At 49.8% G+C, this 23778-nt stretch overlaps 1 protein-coding gene across 1 annotated transcript; it reads left to right on the top strand.

The window, feature by feature from the left end:
• Positions 1-457: 457 nt before the first annotated feature.
• On the top strand, positions 458-23406 carry RASL10B (RAS like family 10 member B). The gene is made up of 4 exons (XM_033172448.1): positions 458-662; positions 9385-9759; positions 19241-19365; positions 22350-23406. The coding sequence occupies exons 2-4, from the start codon at positions 9544-9546 to the stop codon at positions 22618-22620; spliced, it is 612 nt and encodes a 203-aa protein (XP_033028339.1). The 5' UTR covers positions 458-662; positions 9385-9543; the 3' UTR covers positions 22621-23406.
• Positions 23407-23778: the final 372 nt, after the last annotated feature.

Genomic DNA, 23778 nt, shown 5'->3' with positions numbered 1-23778 from the left:
TCTCTCTCTCTCTCTCTGTGTGTGTGTGTGTGTGTGCCTGCCCCCCCCCCCTGTGTGTGTGTGTGTGTGCCTGCCTGCCTGCCTCTCCCTCTCTCTCTCTCTCTCCAGAACATGTCAGGCTTTGTGACCCTGTGGATCTCCTGCAATCAGTAGCAGGAGATTTCCAACCCCCCCCCCTCTATCCTCACACATACACGCACACAGAGGCTGTTCTCTCCATCCAGACTGACTTCCCTGCATTGCAAGAAAATATAGGAAGGGGGGTGGGGAGGAGAAGATTCTATTTCTCATTTTTGTTGGAGGAGGGGAGGAAAATTTAAAAAAAAAAAACCCAGATCGGATGAGAGAGAAATTGTTTCAACTATACCTTCCCTTTACCATCGCAGGTTTCGTTTCCAGATTATTATTATTTGCCTCCAAGTAAGTGCTGCAGCTCCCCAGTTCTCTGCAAATATATATATACATATTCACCGATCAGAGCTGCCCCCTCCCCCCCCAACAACTCCAAAACCTTCCAAGATCTGCGTGAGGATACTGAATGGAATATCTTTCCTTCTCTGCAACCAGCAGGCACCCCCCGTTTTTTCAAGGATTTGGGACCCATCACTGGAGACACTGCCTAGGGGGGAGAGTGTCCTTGGCCTCCTCGTCATCTCTGCAAGGTAAAGGGTGGGCTTTGGGGTTGGGGTGGGTGGGAGGAAGGCGGCGAGGGGGAGGAGGAGGAGGGCTCACCCTTCCCGAGGGGCGCCCAGCTATGGGGAGGGTGGAGCAAAGGGCGCTGCACAGGTGAGATGCACCAGACGAACCTGTCCTCTGGACTCAGCGCAGCAGTGACCGGTGGGAGGATTCTCTAGCTGGTGCTCAAAGTTAAAACCGTACACCTGGAAGGAGTTGATGGGTTAGGAATTGTTACTACTCTCTCATCAGGATCTGGGGGATTTAGGACCGAGGACCTAGTTTTGGGGCCCCTCCCCAGAAGCCAAACCAGGGGTCCCCGTGACTGTGGGTACCTGTTCTGCACTCAGCCAAGGAAACTCCATACCTCTTTCCACAGATGCTGCAGCTCCCCCCTTTCTCCAAAACCATCACTTTCTTCAAAGGGGGTCTTGTGCCCCCAGCTGTAGCGTGGTAGTTCAGTTGCTCTGGCATCAAGGAAGGGGTCCGTGTGGAAGTCGAGTGGTGGGTCTTGTGTGGACTTTAGGCTGCTCAGTTTCCCTGTGAGCATAGAGGAGATCAGCTTAAAGCAAGAGAGGCCTCCACTCCTGCCAGATGAAGCCCCATACCTTGATGTGATGCTCGCCAGCCCAGCCCATAAACCGCAAGCGGGTTATCGCATGAGGCCTGCTGAGTCTCCCCGACCTCTTGAGCTGGCGCATGGCACATCTTGAATTCCCTTCCTGGCTTGCCAGAGTGGCACCCCTGACAAACACGCACGCCCCCCTCCCTGCGCATGGTGTGATGGGCCACATGGTAGCTTGCGTGTGGACAATATGCTCGGCGCACTGTGCACGGAGGGGCGTGTGGGTGGGCATTTGCTGCCCACATGTTGGGGACGAGATTTTGGGTGGGGGTATAATTTTCTGCCACAATAACACACGTGTAAACGAGTTTGCTCTTCGGTGTGAGGGTCTGTCTGAGATTGTCAGGTGCATTCAGTTTGCCCCCCCCCCAAAGAACAACTTTGGGTCCTTTGCCACCTATGTGACAGGTAGGGCCATAGCACCTGGTTTGCAAGCATCCCAGACATCTCTAGGTAGGGCTGGGTGGGACTTCTGTTTGAAATCCTGGGGAGTGGCTGCCAGTCAGGGTAGACAATATTGAGCTCCAGGGTAGACAATATTGAGCTCCATGGTCCAATGCGCAGATACAAGGCAGTCTCCTATGTAAGTCCTGTTCTGAGCCCTTATACTGAGTCAGAGCGCTGCTCCATCTAGCTCTTTAAATTCCTGCACTCTCAAACACTCTGGGGTTTGCGACAAGGGTCTCTCAACATAAGGGCACCCCAAGAGCCTGGCTGCTGGATCAACCCCAAGTGGGCCCATGGAGCCCAGCACCCTGTTCTCACAGTTGCCAACAAGATGCCTCCTTTGGGAAGCCCTCAACCAAGGCTCAAGAGCAACAGCACCCTCTCTCTAGTCTGGGACAGCTCAGTCGGTATAGGATGCGACTCTTAATCTCAGGGTCATGAGTTCGAGCCCCTGCATTGCAGAGGGTTGGACTAGATGACCTGGATGGTTCCTTCCAATTCTATGATTATGACCCGCTCTGCACTTATAAGAAATCAACCTGTTAGTGTGGCAGCACCCACATTTTGGAACTGTCTGCCTGTTGACATCAGACAGGGGCTTTTCCTGCACTCCCTTTGGTGCCTGCAAAAAAAAACACAACGTTTTTATTTAGGCAAGCCAAAAGCAGCAAAAAAAAAATGTTTTCTGGGCAAACCAGGGATGTACATTTAAAAGCATAATTCCTCCTCCTAACCCCCAACTTCACAATGCTGTGGACATCCTGCACTTCCAGTCTATGTGTGTGTCTCTGTGTATCTGTTTACCAGGCCGCGCATGCTGCCTTCACACACTGCTGCCACAGATCAGCTGACAAAATGTGGCAGCCTCCGTTTGTGAGGATCCATGTGCTCCGGGCTGCGCATGGACGGGCTGCCAGGACGGGCGCATGCTTGTCTTGTCATCTCTGCATATGCGCACCTAGCGGACAGGCTGTTCTCTGGCATTCAGGTGTGGGCCTCCTAAACTTTCGGGCTGTTCTCTACACACACACACACACACACACACACACACTGGAGCCGACTTTCAGGTCCAGGTTCTCGATGTGGAGAGACTGACTAACTCCAAAGCAGCATACCCCAGAGTCCAGAATGCAGCTCATAAACCCAGGGTGGGATTAAGTCCTTTAGAGACCCTAAACACTGGAAATATTAGGCATTCCAGTTTCTGGAAACTGCAGGAGGGGAGACGGCTGATCTTGTGCTCAGGTCCGGCTTGCCGATTTTCCAGGGGCATCTTGATTGTCCAATGTGAGAACAGGATGCTGGCCTAGAGGGGCCACTGGCCTGATCCTGCAGGCAGGGTCTTATCTTCTCATGTTATGAGAAAAAGGCAGTCAAGCTTTTGAGTTTAAGAGGGAAAGGAGGATTAAGGGGCACACCACAGAGGTTTCTAAAAGCGTGCATGGTGTGAGAGAGATTGAGGAGGGAGAGCAGACTTTTCCTCCGTTCCTCCATCCTACTGCAACTTGGCTGGCTGCAGACTCAGGATGAAATAACTTATTCAGCAGCACACAATTGCTCTGTGGAATTTGTCACCGGGAGCTGTGGCGAGGGCCTCCAGCTTATATAGATGCATTCTGTTTATTTTCATTTACTGTTTCTGCACCACTTGGGGAGGCGGTAACGCTTCTGCGTATCAGTGGCTAGAAGCTGCGGGAGGGGAAGAGTTCTCTCCTGCTCGAATCCTGCTTGCGGGTTTCCCAGCAGAGGCATCTGATTGGCCGCTGTGAGGACAGGATGCTGCACCAGGTGGGTCGTTGGCCTGATCCTGCCAGGCCCTTGTTACGTTCTTAAGTGGGTAGACAACACCCCCCCCCCCCAGTGGTTTATACAAATGTCGAAACAGTGAAGCAATGATGGTGGCAGCAAGCAGGACAACAACAAAAGTTGCTTGGAAAGGGACCAAGACAAATTCATAGGGAAGGATAGGCTTACCATCCACACCTGTTTGCCTTGATTGCCGGTATCCAGAGACGGGCTGCAATCTGCCTCTGGTTCCCAGCTGCTGGGTGACAGACAACAAAGAAGGCCTCTTGCCTTTGCACCCTGTTTTATGGGCTCCCAGCAAACCTCTGATTGGTCACTGTGAGCAACAGGATGCTCAGAAATCTGGACCTTCTGTTTGATCCAGCAGAGCTGTTCTTAGCTTGGGACGAGGTCTCTCTTCTTTCCAGATGCTCGCCATCTTCCCACGAACTTCCAAAAATACCATCCCACCCTACCCCGAATCTGCCAGGCGGGCCTTTTCCCCTTCCCTTGAGGTACGTGATTATTCTCCTGCTACGGTGGGAGTTTGGTGGAGCCTGGCAGAATCCCAGATGCCCTTGGAATCTTTGAATTCCCCCTAGGCATAAGGCTCCTGCTAGGATGCCAGATACCAGCCTTGGCAGCGGAGAGTCAATGCAGACTTTGAAACTTGGAGGGGGTGCGGGGAGCACCGAAAGTGTTTCGGGAGATCTGCTGCTGGGTCGTCCAAAAAGCCCCGTCGCAAAGCCGGAGTTAGCTTGGCAATCTAGCTTTGGTTTAAAAAAAAAGTGTGGGGGAGGGGGGAGGTCGTGCATCCCTTGGAAAAGAGGGGGAAAGGAGGACACAGGTTTACATAAGATTTGCATGTGCTGATTTATATGCATAGTTGCAAAATTAGAAAGCAGGGCTGTGAGTTGAACAGGAACACAAGCCGTCTCACCCTAGTGGGGAAGGCTGTGGGCAGGTGGCCTGCGGGTGCCTCCTCACTTTGTGGTGTAGGTGCTGACTGTGGGTGGGCAAATGCAAGCCTGTGCGCTACCAACCCCCACCCATGGCACTTCTCCACCCTTAGGGTACTTTATCTTTAAACTGGACTCAGAGCAAGTGACCCTTCAAACACAGGGCCCCTTCAAACAGAGGACCAGATTCTTTGGCAGAAGGAAATTCCATTTATGTTTGCAGACTAGAAGAAAATGTAAACATGTGCACATATATGTATATTTAGGTCGCCTTGGACGGTTAAGTCCAGTCAAACTTGACTATGGGGTGTGGCACTCATCTTGCATCAGATATGTCTATTGATTGATTGATTGATCAATCAATAACCCAGAGATGTATTTTAAATAAAAGCACACATTCTACTCATGTAAAAACAGCAGGCAGGCCCCACAAATAACCCAGAGGTGCATTTTAAATAAAAGGACACATTCTACTCATGTAAAAACAGCAGGCAGGCCCCACAAATAACCCAGAGGTGCATTTTAAATAAAAGGACACATTCTACTCATGTAAAAACACCAGGCAGGCCCCACAAATAACCCAGAGGTGCATTTTAAATAAAAGGACACATTCTACTCATGTAAAAACACCAGGCAGGCCCCACAAATAACCCAGAGATGCATTTTAAATAAAAGCACACATTCTGCTCATGTAAAAACACCAGGCAGGCCCCACAAATAACCCAGAGATGCATTTTAAATAAAAGCACACATTCTGCTCATGTAAAAACAGCAGGCAAGCCCCACAAATAATCCAGAGATGCATTTTAAATAAAAGCACACATTCTGCTCATGTAAAAACAGCAGGCAAGCCCCACAAATAATCCAGAGATGCATTTTAAATAAAAGTACACATTCTACTCATGTAAAAACATGCTGATTCCCGGACCATCCATAGGCTGGATTGAGAAGGTGATTGGGCCGCATCCAGCCCACGGGCCTTAGGTTGCCTACCCCTGAGTTAAGGGGAATTGAAAGTGAGCACCTACCCATTAAGAAATCCCAGCCCTTAAACTCCACTGTGGAAAGGGAGATTCTTGGAACTGTAGAGTTTTATGGATTTATGGAGAGGAGGTGAGAGCAGTTCATTCCAGCGGCCTCCTAAATTAACACGTCGCTGACTTGATTGCATCGGAAAGATCTGTGCAAGCAGATTACATTAAGCACAGAGGCAGCAGTGATAACACCAGGAGTTTAATTAACTTCAGCCCGGGCTTGTATTTATTGAAATAAATATCAGGCATTGCCAGGTGTGGCAGAGTCAAGAGGGAGGGAGTAGGGTTGCTACCTTTTCCTCTGCCGGTGCTCCTGTGCAGTTATTCCACAGGTGAAGTTTGCCCTAGAGATGCAGAGGTGTTACCAATTTTACTTCTGCCTGCCTGGTAGGTGTCAATGAAATGGGATCGCTGCCCCAAAGGAGGGAGTGTCCATTTCTTGGCTTCTTCCAAAGTTTGATTAGGAAACTTTTATTCATTTGAGATGGGGGTAGGGAACCTGTAGTCCTCTTACTGTTAGACTACAACTTCCATCAGCAGCAACCAGCATGGCCCATGGTCAGGGGGATGATGGGAGATGTAGTCCTTCCACATCTGCAGGGGCACAGGTGCCCCACTCCTGCTTTTGTATATTTTTATTCCACTTCTTAAGAGACATATGGGGAACCTTCAGCTCTCCATATGTCGCTGAGTTGTAGTTCAGCAACGTCTGGAGGGCCACAGGTTCCCCACACCTGTTTTTTGAGAATCTCCTCACAAAGCATCAGACATTAGTGGACAGTAGCCAGACGAAACCCTCTTTAATTATAGAAATTTAACAAATAAATAAAGGTCAGCCTTTTAAATCATCAAATTAGAATCAGTCAGCGTGTTAAAAAAAACAACCATAGTCTACCTAGCACAGATGATAAGCAGAATAAAACAGCACCGCTGTGTCAGCGGCCCACTTGAAGACCTCCCCACATCCCACCAGTGTGGGGCCACCCCCAGGCAGGCCCTGTCCGATTGGGTCACTTTGCATGTGGACAGGGCCTCAAATACAAATCCGATTGTAAAGCATGGGTAGGTTGGACATCCTCCAGATAATGCAGTCCCATACAATTTAGGGGAGGTGTGGGGAACCACACACCCAGAGGCCAAATGCGGCCTTCCAGGTCTTTCTGCTTGGCCCTTGGTACTTCCTCCCTGGCGGTGAATCTCATCTTGAGCGTTCTTGCCTGGCCGACATGTACCTATTGCTTACACAAGGCCAGTTGCGATGTTGCTGGTTTCTTTTTGTTCACTGCCCACCTTTCATCCAAGGCCCCAGGGCGCGCTACAGCAATTAAAACACAATATTAGAAAGGGCTTCGCACAACTTATAATCACAGAAATAAGGTGGGTCCAAAAATATACACCTCAAGTGCAAAAGGCCAAGGCCAAAATCCTCAGGAAACTGTACAGATGCACCTCTGTGGAGAGGGAGTTCCACAGCTTAGGGGCCACCCCGGAGAAGGCCCCTTCTCCCAATCCTCTGAGGGCAGAGGAGCTACCCAAAAGGCCCTGCATCTGCCAATCTCAGCATCGGAAAGGGTCTGTAGGGAAAGGAGAGGTCTTTCAGTTATTGAGAAGGTGTTGGGCTGGTTCCTGTCTCGGCACTCCCCATGTGGTGCCAGGCTCTCGAAGACCCCCCACTCTTTAGTTATTTTTTAATTACTAAATTTGTATGCCACTCTCCTTCCGAAGGTCACAGGGCGGTACATAAAACTACAAAACGAGAACCCGAAATACAAAAATACAACCAAAAGCAGACCAGCGACACACACAGACACACCTGTCCCACGAACACATTTAAAAGGACATAATAGAGTGTCTGTTTTTCTGTTCTGGTTGAAATGCATTTTATTTGTTCAAGGTATTTTAAGCTGCTTTTAAGAGCAGAACGCCCTCAGAAAGTGACACGCAAGAAGACGGAGTACGAGAGGGGAAAATAGCCCCAGCAGAACAGAAGCAGGAGCTGCTCTGGGAGATGGGAGCTATTTATGGCTCCTGTGAGATGGGTGTTTGTCTGTGATGCGGGTGAAGCTGTGGGTTGGCTGCCACGCCTGCTTTTCAGGGATGCCCTCCACGTGTATCCAGCCCCCGCCCCCAAGAGGTTGCCATGGAGCCCCTGTTAGGACCCAGAAAGCTTAGCCAGCCCTGCATTTGTTGCAGCTGCATAGAGGAAGGTCTTCTAACAGGGCCGGCTTTCCCGTGAGGCAAAGCAAAACAGTTGCCTCAGGCGGCAGATTTTGAGGGGAGGTGACTAGACGGAGAAAGGAGGCTGGCCTGCGCCTTTCCTTCTGGTGGAAGATGTTGAAGTGAGATCCCACTGCTACTCTGGTCAGTATGGCAGCAAAATGTACTGGTGCCAGCCTAAGACCTGCCTAAATGTTGGAGCAGAAGGGGCAAAGTCCATTGGAAGGTTTATTGGGGGCCGTCACTGATAAGGCCCTGCATTTTTTGTGTGCCAACCCAACTGATTATACAGTGGCTGAAAGATACTCGGAGTCCAGTGTGACTTTCATGCTCTTTATTCAGCTCATAGTGGTGAGGAATGTAGTTCCCCCAAAACGTTTGCTTTATATACACTATTTACACAATGGGCCCCACGTGATTGGCTAATTCCGGGATACTCCTGTATTCCAATCAGAGTGCGGATTCACTTCCACCTGGAGCTGGATTGGGTGGCTCCTGCAGACCAATCAGACTGCTGCAATCTCAATCCTATTGTTCTGGGACCAATCAGACTGCTGCAATCTCAATCCTATTGTTCTGGGACCAGTCAGACTGCTGCAATCTCAATCCTATTGTTCTAGGACCAATCAGACTGCTGCAGTTTGGATCCTATTCAACTCAGTACATAACAGTGGCCATTCAAGAAGAGTCCTGGGGTGGTGGTGGTGGAGAGAGTTGTAGTGCAGTGGTTAGAGGATCTGCTTTGCATGCAGAAGATCCCAGGTTCAGTTCCCAGCATATCCACGTAGGGATGAAAGGAACCCCTATCTGGGACCCTGGTGATCTTCTTTCAGTCACTGCAGAAAATACTGAGCTGCAGTAGATGGAGCAAAGGTCCGAATCAGTATAAGTACCAAGATTTCAAAGTTGGAAGTGAAGTCCAGGGGGAGGGGGATTTTTGGAAGGCGGTGGTTTGTCCTGAATCTTCAGCAAGTAAATCGAAAAAATCACCTTTTGGGGGTTCAACAACTTTAGGGGTGTCCTTGTATTTACTTTTTGAAATATGGCAAGCCTAAAAAGGCACCTTTCTGTGTTCCTAGATCTCAGCATGTGAGCAGATTATATGGGTGTATATATATATCTCAGCAGTGCTTTTTGTCTGGGGGACACAGGGGTATGCATACCCCTAAACATTTTGTGAATCTAAGTTTGGCCTCATCGAGGGGCAGTATTTCAATATGAGTGGGGAAATGAGAGTACCCCAAAACTGTTGTTGTTGTTTTTTTAAGAAAAAAGCACTGTCAGTCACTTTATCCTGCCCAGGGCAGCCCAAAGGGGCTTACAGCCAACTGAATGGTTACATATAGATACATTAAACCAAGAGGAAAGATAAATACATTTAAAAACATCCCATCCACTTCTAAAAGGAAATTAAATGAGGATGGGGAGAAGAACCCTGTACGCCAGCTTGAGCTCCTTGTGGGAAAAGGTGGGATATAGAACCTCCATGTGCAGAGGCAGTATACCTCCCATTGTCCTATATCTGAAGGCACACAGTGAGGGAGGGAGAGTGCTAGCGCTGGACCTGGCAGACTCTTGATCTGGCCCTGCGTGCCCTTGTCTCCTGTTCCTCCGCCTGATGTGGTTTCTCCTGGTCTTCCAGTGACGGGCCAAGCCGGAGAGGACATGGTTGCTGACTGTGGCTGACATCGCAGCTGCCGGAATATGCAGCCCGGGGGCCTTCCTGGCAGCGCAAAGGCAGCGGACTGCGCCGAGGAGCCGATCGCCACGTCGCGCAGGGGGGCCGCCGCGGCCGGGAGGCATGGTGACAACGTTCAAGGTGGCAGTGCTGGGAGCTCAAGGGGTCGGGAAGAGCGCCATCGTCCGCCAGTTCCTCTACAACGAGTTCAGCGAGGTCTGTGTCCCCACCAAGACCCGACGTGTCTACCTGCCCGCTGTGGTCATGAACGGCCACGTCCACGACCTGCAGATCATGGACTTTCCCCCAATCACGGCGTTCCCAGTAAACACCTTACAGGTAGGTCTCGCTCACCTGCTCAGGCCAGCAGAGGACGGCTCTGCCTGGAGGGGGCAGCGGAGGACGGCCCATTGTCTGCCATCACCATCTCCTGTGGGAGCCAGATCCATAGTTTTCCATCTCTCTTCACAGGGGACTCTGGAAATTGTAGCTCTGGGAAAGGAACAGGCTTCCAAACAACACTCAACAACTTTGAACCATTCTTTGAGGGAAGCCATTTGTGTTTAAAGTGGCGTCGCAGTGCTTTAAATGTATGGCATGAGTCTGTCTGGAGTTTCAATGTCCAAATGCGTCTTCATGCACACAGAGATACAGCTATGCCAGGAACAAGGTTAATTCTGAATCCTTCTCCCAGACATGCTAGCTTTCTACATGCAAGGAGTTATACGAATCTCCACTTGCCCGCAGTGTGTCCGTTCCTGGCCACATGCACAGCGTACATTTAGAGAACGATGATGCCAGTTTTAACAGTCATGGCTTCCCCCAAAGAATCATGGGAGCTGTAGTTTCTTAAGGGTGCTGAGAGTTGTTAGGAGGGCCTTATCCCCCCTTACAGTGTGGTGTAGTGGTTAAGAGCGGTGTAGTGGTTAAGAGCCAGTGTGGTGTAGTGGTTGAGAGCGGTAGACTCGTAATCTGGGGAACCGGGTTCGCGTCTCCTCTCCTCCACATGCAGCTGCTGGGTGACCTTGGGCTAGTCACACTTCTCTGAAGTCTCTCAGCCCCACTCACCTCACAGAGTGTTTGTTGTGGGGGAGGAAGGGAAAGGAGAATGTGAGCCGCTTGGAGACTCCTTCGGGTAGTGAAAAGCGGGATATCAAATCCAAACTCTTCTTACATAGCTACTATTTCCCAGAGTTCCTTGAGAAGAGGGATTAATTGTTAAACCACTCTATATTAGGGGAAAGTACTCATAGAAATCCCATTATTAATAATAGTGCCAGGCCTGGTCCACTGATGATGCTCACCTGAACTGGCAGAAGCCAAGATGCAACACCTGCCTTGCCTCTGGCACCAGCAGAAGAGGTGCAGCATTGGTTTCTCGCAAGATCTCACCGAAACCTTGTGAGATCTCACGGAGCACATGAGGTCTCACAAGACTTCAGCAAGATCTCACAAAATCTCACCAGAAGTCGGTGTTGCTGCCGGCGCTTTGTGGGCATGCAGTGCAGGTAAAAGAGGTGTGAGGCAGGTTGTGCGGCACACGGGCACAGCGTGGGGAGGGGGCAGGGAGGCCGTTGCCCCAGGTGCAGGATTTTGAGAGGGCACAAACCAGGCGCCCCTATGCGGGGATCCCCATCCTGCCCTGTCTGCCGCTGGGGGTCCCTGGGCTCTGGAGCCCAGCCGGCCTTACTGCTGTGACCCCAGCCCCCCTCATACCTGGCCAGTATTAGGGGGATGCACCTGCCAAGGGCTGCGTTGGCCGGGGTCCCCCCTGCACTTGCAGGTGATGCAGTGCTGCCCCGGGAACCCTCCATGCCCCGCGCCTGCGGGTAGGGAGTGCCTTGTTTTGATTTCCTGTAAGCATCTCTGGCAGCCTTTTTGGCTGAAAAAGGGGCCACAAATGTTTTAAATATATAAATAATAGATAAATAGACATGGCATTGTTGACTGGTAAGAACCCTGATCAGGAACACACACACCCAACGCAACCTTTGGTTGTAAGTCCCCCATATAATAAGGTAATAGCTATGTTGTCAGTTGTCAGAGATCTGGTACCCTGCTCTTTTATTCATGCCCATTTTCAGAGCAGGATTAATTATTTTCCTACAGCTTCAGCCTGAGAACCTAACTTCAAAAGCCTCGCCTTTACCTGATGGTCCCTCATTTATAGAGCCACAACGGAGAGAGAGAGAGAAATCTAAGAAATCTCTGGGTAGCCTTTCTAAGGCTTGACACCCACAGTCTCCAATTTCCTAGCAGGGGTTTGGAAGACTCATTTCCTACCTATTTATTACAAACAGGAAGTCTTAGGTTGCCTTCGCGCGTTGGCAGTGGGCTTCTCAGTGACACCTGCGTGGAGCTGGAAACTGGACCAGGTAGATCTGTTGGAGAGCTCTTAGGTTTTTGTTGATCTTGATGGCTAGGAATGGAACCTCCATGTTCAGAGGCAGTCTACCACCCATGGGTAAACTGTGGGAGAGGACGATTGTCTTCGAGCCTTGTGGGAGGAGGCACCAACTGGGCCACTAACTAGAAAGTCTGATGGTGATGATTTTCTTCTCATTATCTTCTTCTTATTTGAAAGCCTCATGCCAGGGGTCCTTGAACGCTGACAAAGCCTCTTTCTTGCTTGCTTGCCTGGATGGATGGATGATAGATAAGGGTGTGCACTAAAGGGGAAATAAATGTGCCACCCACTTTTGCCTCTGGCCCTTCAAGTGCTGTCTGGGGCTGATGGGACTTGCAGTCCAACCACATCTGCAGGGCACTAGGTTGGCCAAGGCTGTTTTGCAGCAATATACAGTGGTACCTCAGTTTTCGAACGTCTCCATTGACAAACAATTCAGTTTTCGAATGCGGTAAACCTGGAAGTAAATGCTTTGGTATTCGAACTTGCCTCGGAAGTTGAACATGCCACGTGGCTTCCGTACTGAGTTTTCTGTATTGAGGCTTCCGTACTGAGTTTTTGGTTTTCCAGAACAGATTGCGTTCGAAAACCGAGTTAGCACTGTACAGTGGTACCTTGGTTTACGAACTTAATCCATTCCAGAAGTCCGTTCTTAAACCAAAGCCGTTCTTAAACCGAGGTGCGTTTTCCCTAATGAGATCTCCCGCCGCTGGTTGGTGCCCTTCCACCGTTTGGCTTCCGGAACGCCTACTTCTGGTTTTGCGGAGTTTGTAAACTGAATAGTTTGTTAACAGACCTGTTTGTAAACTGAGGTACCACTGTACATTTCAAGTGCTAATTTGCAGTTCGCAGCAGAAACTGTAAGCTGGCATTGAATGGTTCAGCCCAAATCTCCAGGTGGCTGCAAGGAAGCTGGCACTGTAGAGGCACTTAATGGGCAACTCATCGGCCCTATTACAGCCACCAAAGGGGTCAAACAAGGCTGCATTTTAGCCCCGGCCCTATTTAATTTATACATCAATGACATGATCAACTGCCTAACAGCCTCGGAGTTCCATGCCCCCAAATTGGCTGAAAAACCAATTTCAGTGCTCCTGTACGCGGATGACGCGGTTCTCCTTTCACGAACTAAAATCGGCCTCAAAAGATTGATGAGGGAATTTTCGGCCTACTGCAGGAGAGAACAATTGGTGGTGAACTGCCAGAAAACTAAGGTTATGGTGTTTGCTAGGAGACACAGAACACACAGATGGGCAATGGATGACCAAATAATAGAGCAGGTCAAGGTCTTCAAATACCTGGGAATCGTCTTCCAGTCAACAGGGTCGTGGGTGGCACATCAAAAATATGCCAGTGAAAAAGCATCCCAAAGCGCTAAGATTCTGTCGCGCTTTTTCTATACAAAGGGAGGCAGGTATATCCCAGCAGCCTTAGAGGTATTCCAAGCAAAACCTCTGGCACAATTACTCTACGGGGCTCCAATTTGGACGGGGATTCAGTGTAGCATCCTGGAAACGGTCCAATCAAAATTTCTAAGACAGATCTTTGCCGTTCCACCATGCGCACCAAATGCGGCTCTACGTCTTGAGGCCAGCCTTCCATCTGTTGAAACACGGGCTTGGCAAAGAACATTAAATTACTGGCTCCGTCTAAATCTAAATCCATCTGGGCTATTGCATCTAGTCACACGGGATGTACACAAAAGCTCATGGGAAAAGGCTGTACACCAAAAACTCCTCTCGTGTGGCTTGCATGCACAGCATTTACTCACAATGGGCCTATTCAAGGCAAAAAGCCTCATAAAACAGCGCCTGAAGGATATTGAACAGCAAAATAACCTGGCCATCATTAAGAAATTCAGTGCATGGTATATTCATCTTCCCCCCTCCTACCTGGACTCCCAGGCGGCATACCTGTCCAATTTAACTATCCCAAAATATAGACGAGCTTTTACGTTGGCCAGATTGGATATGCTACCTTCCGCTGTTCTTGAAGGCCGATTCTCAAAAACACCATTCCATAATCGACTCTGCCCCTGTGGAGTCGGTAATGTGGAGACTGTATCACATGTACTCCTGTCTTGCCCCTTATATAAAGACTTGAGGGAAGAGATCGTCATGCCGCTCATACTCGCCATTCCAGGCCGCTCGCCCGAGGACATACTGTTTTTCCTCCTGGCAGACCAGAATACCCAGACAACGGAGAAGGTAGCCAGATTTGTTGAGAGGGCCATGAAATTGAGGGCTGCCAGCTGAATAACAGTGCCCCCTCATAATTAAGATCTCATTTATTCTTGTTTTAATTGTGCCGAATCCCGATTCAGCTCATTTTATTGGTTATATATGGTTTTATCAGTATTGTATCTGTAATATGTGTTTTGTTTTTTTTTTGTTTTTTGATGCAACGGCCTGTGGGCTATGCAAATAAATAAAGTTTGTTGTTGTTGTTGCTGCTTGTAGCTGAGTTCTATATAAGCAGGCTGCTGAGCCCTTCAGTTCAGTTCTGTTCCAGCCTGAGAATAAACAGAGCTGTAGAGGCAGCGTCTCTCACCCCAGGCAGGGGCATAGCGTGGGTTGCTGGTGCCCGGGGTGGAGCAAGTGTTGTGCTGCCCTGGTGGACTGAGCAGTGGTCAGTCCCTTCGCTGGCCAGCATCTAATGAAGGCTTGTCTCTCCTTGCAAACTAACCCCATCCTGGGAGCACGGACAAGGAAGCTGTGTCGACTTGCTTTCCTGTCCTTGCCTCAAGGCACTCTGGGCAATGCAAGTGGCTCGAGCAGTCCTTTCCTACCTTTCTCTTCTTCTCTGCTTCCTTGGTTGGCGCTGGCGCCACCCTCCCCCTCCCCCTTCCTCCCTCTCAGCTGACCCAGGGGCGGCCACGTGTGGGCCTCCTTTCAATGGCCACAGGGTGAAGGAGGTGCTGCCCCCCCACCTGGCCTGGGCATGGCTTGCCTCCCTGCGGCTCTGGGCTTGAAGAGGGAGCCTGTTAAGGGGGCACCTAATTGCTCCTCCCTGAGAAATTTGCACCCGGGGCCACAGCCCACCCCCGGCCCGCCCACACTATGCCAATGACCCCCCCCCCTCAGCCAGTTTCCGGGATGCTGGGTGACGTCTCTCATTCTCTTCTCCTGCCCTGGAAAGGGTGAGTCTTCCGGGGGGGGGGGACGGAGGAGCTGGTGACGAGGAAGATTTGCGTGCGGGAAGAAGGAAAGGTCAACGCATGAGGCAATCGGAAATAGCACAGGATAAATGATCAACAGAGGCATATGGCGGGGACAAACTGGATTGGGCCCATGCCTTGGAATGCAAATGGGGTGGGTGGGTGTGATGCAGGAGCAGATGGAGGCTTGTAAAGGGGGGGGAGAGAAGCTTTGCTGGAGATGGTGACATTATTGGGCAGGACCCATAAGGAGGCAGCCTGTCAGAGAGGAGGGGAAGGAATCTTGTTTTCTTCCACGTTGAGAAAGGGGAAGGGGGGGGATTTGCATCCATCGCTCCACCCACTTTCATCTCTGGCCCTGCCCACCACTGACATGTGGCCCCCAGGAGCTCACGCACAAAGGAACGCTTCCCTCCCCTGGCCTTATACAGTCATACCTTCGTTATCGAACTTCATCCGTTCCAAGAGTCTGTTCGACTCCCAAAACCGTTCAGAAACCAAGGCGTGGCTTCCGATTGGCTGCAGGAGCTTCCTGCACTCAATCGGAAGCTGCATCGGACGTTTGGCTTCCAAAAAATGTTCACAAACCAGAACACTTGCTTCCGGGTTTGCGGCGTTTGGGAGCCGATTTGCTCGACAACTAAGCCGTTCGAGAACCAAGGTACGACTGTAGATCAAAGCAGCACTGGGAACCAGGCTTTGAAACAAAGAATAACCAAAGAAGAGCCCTGCTTCATCAGGCCAGTGGCCCATCTGGTCATGGAGTCCTTGAAACATAGAATTGTGGCGCTTGAAGGGACCCTGGCGGTCATCTAGTCCAACCCCTTGCATTAGGTCCAGCATCCTCTTCTCACAGTGGCCAACTAGATGTCTATTTTCTGGGAAGCCTGCAAGCAGGACCAGAGCACAAGAGCCCTCTCCCCTCCTGTGGTTCCTGGCAACTGATGTTCACAAGTATTGCTGCCTCCAACCATGGAGGCAGAGCAGGGACATCAGTAGCCGTCTCCTCCATGAATTTGTCCAACCTTTTCCCAAAGCCATCTAGGTTGGTGACCATCCCAGACTCCTGTGGGAGGGAGTTCCCCAGTTTAACTACAGTATGTGCTGCCAGTAGCCATTGACGGCTTTCTCCTCCTTTTTATAGCCTTCTCCTCTATAAATGGCTGTATAGGCCGGTTTGAAAGCCTGTGTACAATACCAGCCAAAATTTCAGAATCCAGAGAGTGAAAACAGATATATTATTATTATTATTATTATTATTATTATTATTATTATTAGATGAAGATAAAACAGGAAGCTCCCTTTAACCAGGCTAACCCATTGGCCCACCCAACCTAGTATATATTTTTTTACTCTTATTGGCAGAAGCTCCCCAGGATCTCCAGGCCCATAAAAGTTTTTCTTAGGAACTTGATATATTTCCTTTCAGTGGATCATGCCACCAGGATTTGAACACAGCTCTTTCTGTGTGCAAGGCAGGAGAGGGGTTTCTGCTGCTGAACGATAAACCCACCCTGTGGAGCTCCTGCCATGAGCAGAATGGATTATGCAAAATGAGAGAGGGGTCAACCCCCCCCTCTACTTTTCTTTTCGATTTGCACTATTTTTAACATGGCTCAGGATTCCAGGTTTCTGGTCTCTCCGTTTCTTGGGTGGTGGTTTTTTTTTTTTTTTTTGCAACCTGAAATCCAGTTTTCTACATTTTGCAGCAATCCGCAATTATTGGCGTTTTAGTGCAAATTACTCCCGATTAATGCAGGTTTGACTGGCATATACATGTTTATAAGCATTTCCCCAAATACGATGTATGCTATTTTTTCCCCATAAGGCATTTTTGGAGAACCTAGTTTGGTTGGAGAAACACATCGCAAATTTCGGATGCATGTGAATTTCGAAAGATTGCTGTGTTTTGTGGTTCCCCTGTTGCGTCAGAAAGTACAGATTGGATAAATTTGGCTTTAAATGAATACTGAGTTCGAAACCTCATCCATCCTGACTTCTCGCAAGATCTGGATTGCCTGGGTACAAAGCACTATCATCACCACCATTAAAAAACCAGAATTCACAAGAAAACAATATGCTGACCCTCCCTTGGAGTTTAGTGACAAAAAGCGTTAAAACATCCTTGGGCTACAGTGGAGCCACATTCACAGATTTTTGAACCTACTGACCCTACCGCAGCTTAGAAGACTGGCTTAGTGGTTAGAGTGTCCAACTATGACTGTCTGGGATAGAGACCAGGGTTCAAATCCCCCTCTCAACCAAAAAGCCTGCTGGGTGACTGTGGGCTGGTCCCTGTCTTCTCAGCTTAACCTACCTCACAGGGTTGTTGTGAGGTTAAAAATGTGAAAGTGGGAACCATATGCCTCACCTTGAACTCCTTGGAGGAAAGGTGGGGAGGAAATGTAATGATTAATAAAAACACATTTCATCTAAATATATGGGACTTCTGACATGGGGGCAACGGCGGCCTTCCAAGCCTCTCTATCCGGCCCTCAGAACTCTCTCCAGGCCACACCCCTCTCCTTAGACCACAGCCCTCACTAGCCCTGTTTCGGACCCCAAGTGTCTTTGCCTGGCTAAAATATGCCCTTGAACTCTGATAATGCATTTTCCTTGCATTATCTAATATTAAATATTTAATGCAGTCAAAGACCAGCAAGAAAATTGTACAGTCCAATTCATATAATTGGTATCTACTTAAAAAAATTACAATTAAAATTTTGCAGATTTTAAAAAGTTTTATAGAATTTTTATGGATGGATCTTAACCACCTGTCGACATTCCTGCAGTGGTCCTACGGCATTACGACTAGGGTATCAGTCACTGGTATTTGCTGTCATCACAGTGCGCCTTATTCTTGTCGCTATGTAGCAAAATTTTGCAACTATCCTAGTGGCATTTTCCTTGCTTGAATGGAGGGCAGGGATTTTTTTGAATAAAAAGCGGCATAGAAATAGAACCAATCAATCAATCAATCAATCAATCAGAGAAGGGTGTGTGTCTAGAAGCTAGCCTAGAAGGTAAAAATTGCATTCCTTGCTCCCCCTAGTTGGAGAGCATGGCTGCTGGATCAGGCCAAAAAGGGCCCATCTGGTCCAGCATCATTCCAGGGCATCGTTGGAGGTGGTGGGAACAAAAATGGCTGCCATTTCCCAAAATGTGGCTGTAGAATATTTAAAGAACATCCCGCGAAGGTGCTTTGATTTTGTGGGTGGCTGGAGGTGGTTGAGCATTTCCCCCCAGAACGAAGTACTTTAAGACAATTCAATTCCCCTCACATTCTGGCATCCACTTCACCCACCTCAGTGGGCTGCACCCACTCCAGAGGCCTCCCCTTGTGGCCTCCCCCCCCAACCACCACCACAGGTTTCTTACTACAGTGGTACCTTGGTACTCAAACACTGCAAACCTGGAAGTAAGTGTTCTGGTTTGGTGAACTTTGTTTGGCAGCTGAATGTGCTCCGTTTTGAGTGTTTTGCTTCCAATCTGAGGGCCACACTTCCGTTTTGAGTGCCACGCTGAGGTCTATCTGGTTTTGCTATTGTTTTTGCAGCTCTTTTGTTTTTGCAAGCATGTGGAACCCAGTTCAGCTACTGATTGATTGATTGATTGTGTGACTGCAGTACAGTGGTACCTCAGTTTATGAACTTAATCCGTTCCTGAAGTCTGCTCTTAAACCAAATCCGTTCTTAAACCGAGGTGCGCTTTTCCTAATGAGGCCTCCCTCCGCCGGTGCCCTCCCACTGTTCGGCTTCCATTCGTAGACCAAGGTAAAGTTCGCAAACCACAACACTGCTTCCAGTTTTGCGGAGTTCATAAACCGAATAGTTCATAAACAGCACTGTTCGTAAACCACTGTACATTGTTTCTTGCTTTTGTGGGTCAGTGGTCTCCTTAGACAGTGGAATTCATGTGAAATTGCTGTTTTAGGGGTTGATCTAAAAGTCTAGAACCAATTAATCCATTTTGCATTACTTTATATGGGAAAGCACACCTTGGTTTTGGAATGTTTTGGTTTTGGAATGGATTAAGTTTGAGAACCAAGGTACCACTGTACTTAAAGAGAAATTGGAGAGCTGGGCTGTCCCTGAGCTGGGCATTGCTTCCACAATTGAGCTGAAGACTGGGAGTGAACCCTTCCTCCTTGGATTAAGCTTGGGGGGGGGACTGCTGGTGGTGTTGCGGTCACCACCACGGCTCTCTCTGTGTTGTGCGTTCCCTGATCCGTCCCTCTCTCCCTCTCTCCCTTGCAGGAGTGGGCGGACGTGTGCTGCAGAGGCCTCCGGAGCGTTCATGCCTATATCTTGGTCTATGACATCTGTTGTTTTGACAGCTTTGAGTATGTCAAGACCATTAGGCAGCAGATCCTGGAAACAAGGTAAAAATATGCCTCTGCTCAATCTCACCTGGGATCTGACTGGGGAAAAAGGGGTGGCGGCGGTGGAGCCAGATGTTAATTCAGGGAGTCTCGAAACGACGGGCTGACCCAGTGTGTGACAGCTGTGAGAAAGGCACATTTCAGTGCTAGGGATCATAGAAAATAAAACTGCCAATATTGTAAATGCCATTCATCAAATCCTATGGTTGCAGCAGCACTTGGAATACCCCATATTCAAGGGGAGGAGAAACTGGGGGTATCCAATGAGTTGCAAAATCCTGGGATCCTAGACCAGCATCCCTCTTTCCTCCAGCCAATCCCTTCTACTTTATACAGAGTGATTTCCTGCCCCGAGAATAGGGCAAATTCCCTCTTAGATTTCCCATAGCATGGAACCCAAGTGATCTAGGCACCTGGAGTTTCTCAAATCCTGAGAATGGCAAACACAGCCATATATGCAGCTATACGCGCTTAACTTTCTTAAGAGAACAGAAGGAGAAGGGCAGTTGGAGCCAACAAGAAAAAACTGTTCTCAAGTTCTCCAAGGAACCAGGTGTACTTTGCTGGATCACTGACTGTTGCAAGGGACCTGCTGTAACCTAAGATGTAAGAAGGGAAGAAGAGCTTGCTGGATCAGGCCAATGGCCCATCTGGTACAGCATCCTGTTCTCAGATGCCCCATATGGGAAACCCACAAGCAGAACCCGAACACAACAGCATTATGCCTAACTGCAATTCTCAGCAACTTGTTGGCAGGGTAGCTAAATTGCAGCTAGGAAGCCAAATCATGTGCCATACCGACTCTTTTCTAGAAATTAAAACAAATACTTGTTAAAATATTTAAAAAGCTTTTACTTGCAGAACATATAGCCAAAGAAGAATATATGCAAAGTATTTGCATTCACATGTTCATCCAAGCACAGGCTCCCCCCCCCCTTAGTCAGGGGCGTCGCAAGGGGGGCGGGGTGTGTGCCGCCCTTAGTTCCAGGGGAGGGGGGGTGACACTTTGGCCGGCCCCTCCCACCCCGCCCCGATGGGCGGACCCGAACGGGGGCATGTTGCCTTTTCCCCCTTCCAGCGGCTATTTTTCGGCGGGGGGGGGGGCAGCGAGGAGGGGGTGTCACGCTGGCATGACACCCCCTCCTCGCTGGCCACCACCACCCGCCGAAAAAAGCCTCGGAAAGGGGGAAATCCCCCCTTTCTGCATCCACATGCATCGTGACGTCATGATGATGTCATGACGCGCTCATGCCCCTCCCCCAGGGGGGTGCCTCTGCGGTGCCGCCGCCCCCAGCAGCGCAGAGGCTAGCTATGCCACTGCCCTTAGTTGAAGATTGCAGCTTCTTCACTAAACATTCGAACAAGCTGTGTCTTTCTCTCTTTCCAGTACTTGCACTCAGCCGTCTGTACACGGCCCAGCTGGGCCATGCAGTTCCTTCTGAGAGGTTTCCATTTTCTCCTTCCAGCAGGACTTCTCCTCAGTGGCGTAGCAACGGGGGGAGGGTGGTGTGCTCCCGGTGCCATGTCTCCGGGGGTGACAAGGCATGCGGTTTGTCAGCGCCGCTGCTCCAGCGTCCTACAGACGGTGCCGGGATCCTCTGCTCATGGCTGCAGCCACATGTAGAGGATCCTCCGTTTGCAGCTGCAGCCGTGAGCAGAGGATCCCTGCACCGTCCGTAGGACGCTGGAGAGGTGCCGCAGGCAACCCACTATGTACAGTGCATGTGCGGTGTCGCTACATACGACGCATGCATTGTACGTAGCGATGCTGAGCTTGAACGCTACGTAGCGACGCCCCGCCCCCGGGTGCATGTCATGTTTGCCGCTCCAGGTGCCCGAGCGGCTTCCTACGCCAGTGTTTTTCAACCTTTTTTGGGCAAAGGCACACTTGTTTCATGAAAAAAATCACGAGGCACACCACCATTAGAAAATGTTAAAAAAATTAACTCTGTGCCTATATTGACTATATATAAAGTAATTTCCCACGGCACACCAGGCAACATCTCGCGGCACACTAGTGTGCCGCGGAACAGTGGTTGAAAAACACTGTCCTACGCCACTGCTTCTCCTTACTGCTTCTTTGAGAGAACATCAACTTCTGTACTGGAGAGCCAGTGTGGTGTAGTGGTTAAGAGCGGTAGACTCGTTATCTGGTGAACCGGGTTCACGTCTCCGCTCCTCCACATGCAGCTGCTGGGTGATCTTGGGCTAGTCACACTTCTCTGAAGTCTCTCAGCCTCTGAAGTCTCTCAGTGAAAAGCGGGATATCAAATCCAAACTCTTCCTCCTCCTCCTCCTCCTCTTCTTCTTCTTCTTCTTCTTCTTCTTCTTCTTCTTCTTCTTCTTCTTCCATCACATGCAGCCACACAGAAATATTAGCACTCCTCTCCTCTCCTCTATTGTGTTTAGAGAGTTATCTGTCTCTTCTTTAGTGTTCATGGAGATGCAGCCATTGCCATCAAGTCACTCACACACCAAACAGATTGGCGAATGTAATAACGTACCTGTCATGTGACCAGTGTTAACCAATCACACAAGAGTTACAGGGGAACATTCGAGAATTAAACACATGGCAGTGCGTTTAAGCATTCCCAACTTCAGTAAATTAAATCACTATACAGTCGTACCTTGGATCTCGAACGCCTTAGCTCTCGAACAATCGAAACCCAGAAGTGAGTGTTCCAGTTTTCGAACGTTCTTTTGCAGCCGATCAGATGCCACACTTGGGTTTTCGAACGTTTTGGAAGTCGAACAGACTTCCAGAACGGATTCCATTCGACAACCAAGGTACGACTGTATTACGGTAATACAAATGGCCAAAGCTGTTGGGCTGTTTTTCTTTTGGCACAAAATCTACACTTCCCGGCCGTGTCCGGGAAATTCCATATGTATGGCAGCCGTAGGTGTAGCAACCTCTGGGCCTCGCCTCTCTCATTCCCTGCTCCAAACCATTTAGGCTTCTCTCTCCCTCCCTATCCCTGCAGGGTCATTGGCACCTCGGACACGCCCATCATTATCGTGGGGAACAAGAGGGACCTCCAGAAAGGGCGGGTCATCCCCCGCTGGAACGTCTCCAACCTGGTGAAGAAGACCTGGAAGTGCGGCTACATCGAGTGCTCTGCCAAGTACAACTGGCACATCCTCTTGCTCTTCAGTGAACTCCTCAAGAGCGTGGGATGTGCCCGGTGCAAGCATGTCCACACCACCATCCGCTTCCAGGGCGCCCTGCGGAGGAACCGGTGCGCCATCATGTGAGACCTTTGAGGGTGGGCACCCCCTTCTGTTGCTGCTGGGCCCTCCATCTCTAGAGGTGTTGCCACCACCACTCACCCTCGTGCCATGTGTACAGGAGCCCTTCTTTCCACCCGGAGCTGTGGTGGGAGCAGGAGGTCTCGAGTGACTCTGTTTTACAACGAAGCCTCTCCACCCGCGACCCCCTGGGGTGTGATCTAGCTTTGGCTGGGGTTTTATTTTTGGTCGTTGCTGCATCCCCTGGAGCAGCGGATTCGCAGAGGAGACCCGGTTCCTTCGAATGCAAGAGGCCTTTCCCTCGCTTTGGATCACGAACCCGGAATATGAGAGTTCCCGGCAGATGGGACGGAAGCTGCTGGGTGTCATCGAGCTTTTAAGGGGGCGCCCGGTTGCCTCGTGCAACTCCTCGGGTCCCGGATTTCCTGAGCGGATGTTTCTACGGAAAACGGGAGGGTGTTGGCAGCAGGGCATGTTCTCTCGGTGCAAAGAAAGGAAATCCTGCCTGATCAAAATCTCCCCACAGGAGGGAGGTAGCTACAAGGGACAGGATAATGGGGAGTTAAGGTGACCTTGGATGGAAATGGTTGGGTCTAAGTAACAGGGGCAAAGCAGAGGCAAGGAAGGTGGGGGGCAGCTCAGGTCACATCAGCACAGAGATTTGCAAGGGAATCCTTTACTGCGTGGGCTGTTTCAACCATGACTTGGTTTGCCACTGACCTCTAAGCTCAACAGGGAATCACAGCCAGTTCCAGGGGTATGGTAAACAAACATGTCCAGAGGCACCCACACATTCTATTTCTACGCAATTCATCTCTGGGATAAATCTAAAAACCACCAGGAATGGAGTGGCTGTGATAACCGCGAATGCATCCTGGTCCTGCTAGGGGTCAGCAATAGACATATAGGGTTTGCCCCACTTGTCTGAGTGGTTTTCTGCTTGTTTTCCAGGCATGGGTCCATTTTTGCCTTCGCCCAGTCACTTTCCCCCAGAAAATCCGCTCTTTTGGGCTAACTCGGAACCAACGGGAATCTGCGTAAAACCCCATTGCCATTTGTTCTGATTCTGCGCTAAACTGTGGGTTTTCCCAGGGGGAAGCAGTGGGGCAAATGGAAAGTGGATGTGCCCATAGTTTAAATGCCAGCTTGAACATCAGAAGCTGC

Source organism: Lacerta agilis, chromosome 15, assembly GCF_009819535.1.
Source record: "Lacerta agilis isolate rLacAgi1 chromosome 15, rLacAgi1.pri, whole genome shotgun sequence".
NCBI lineage: Eukaryota > Metazoa > Chordata > Lepidosauria > Squamata > Lacertidae > Lacerta > Lacerta agilis.
This window is presented reverse-complemented; position numbering and strand designations above follow the sequence as displayed.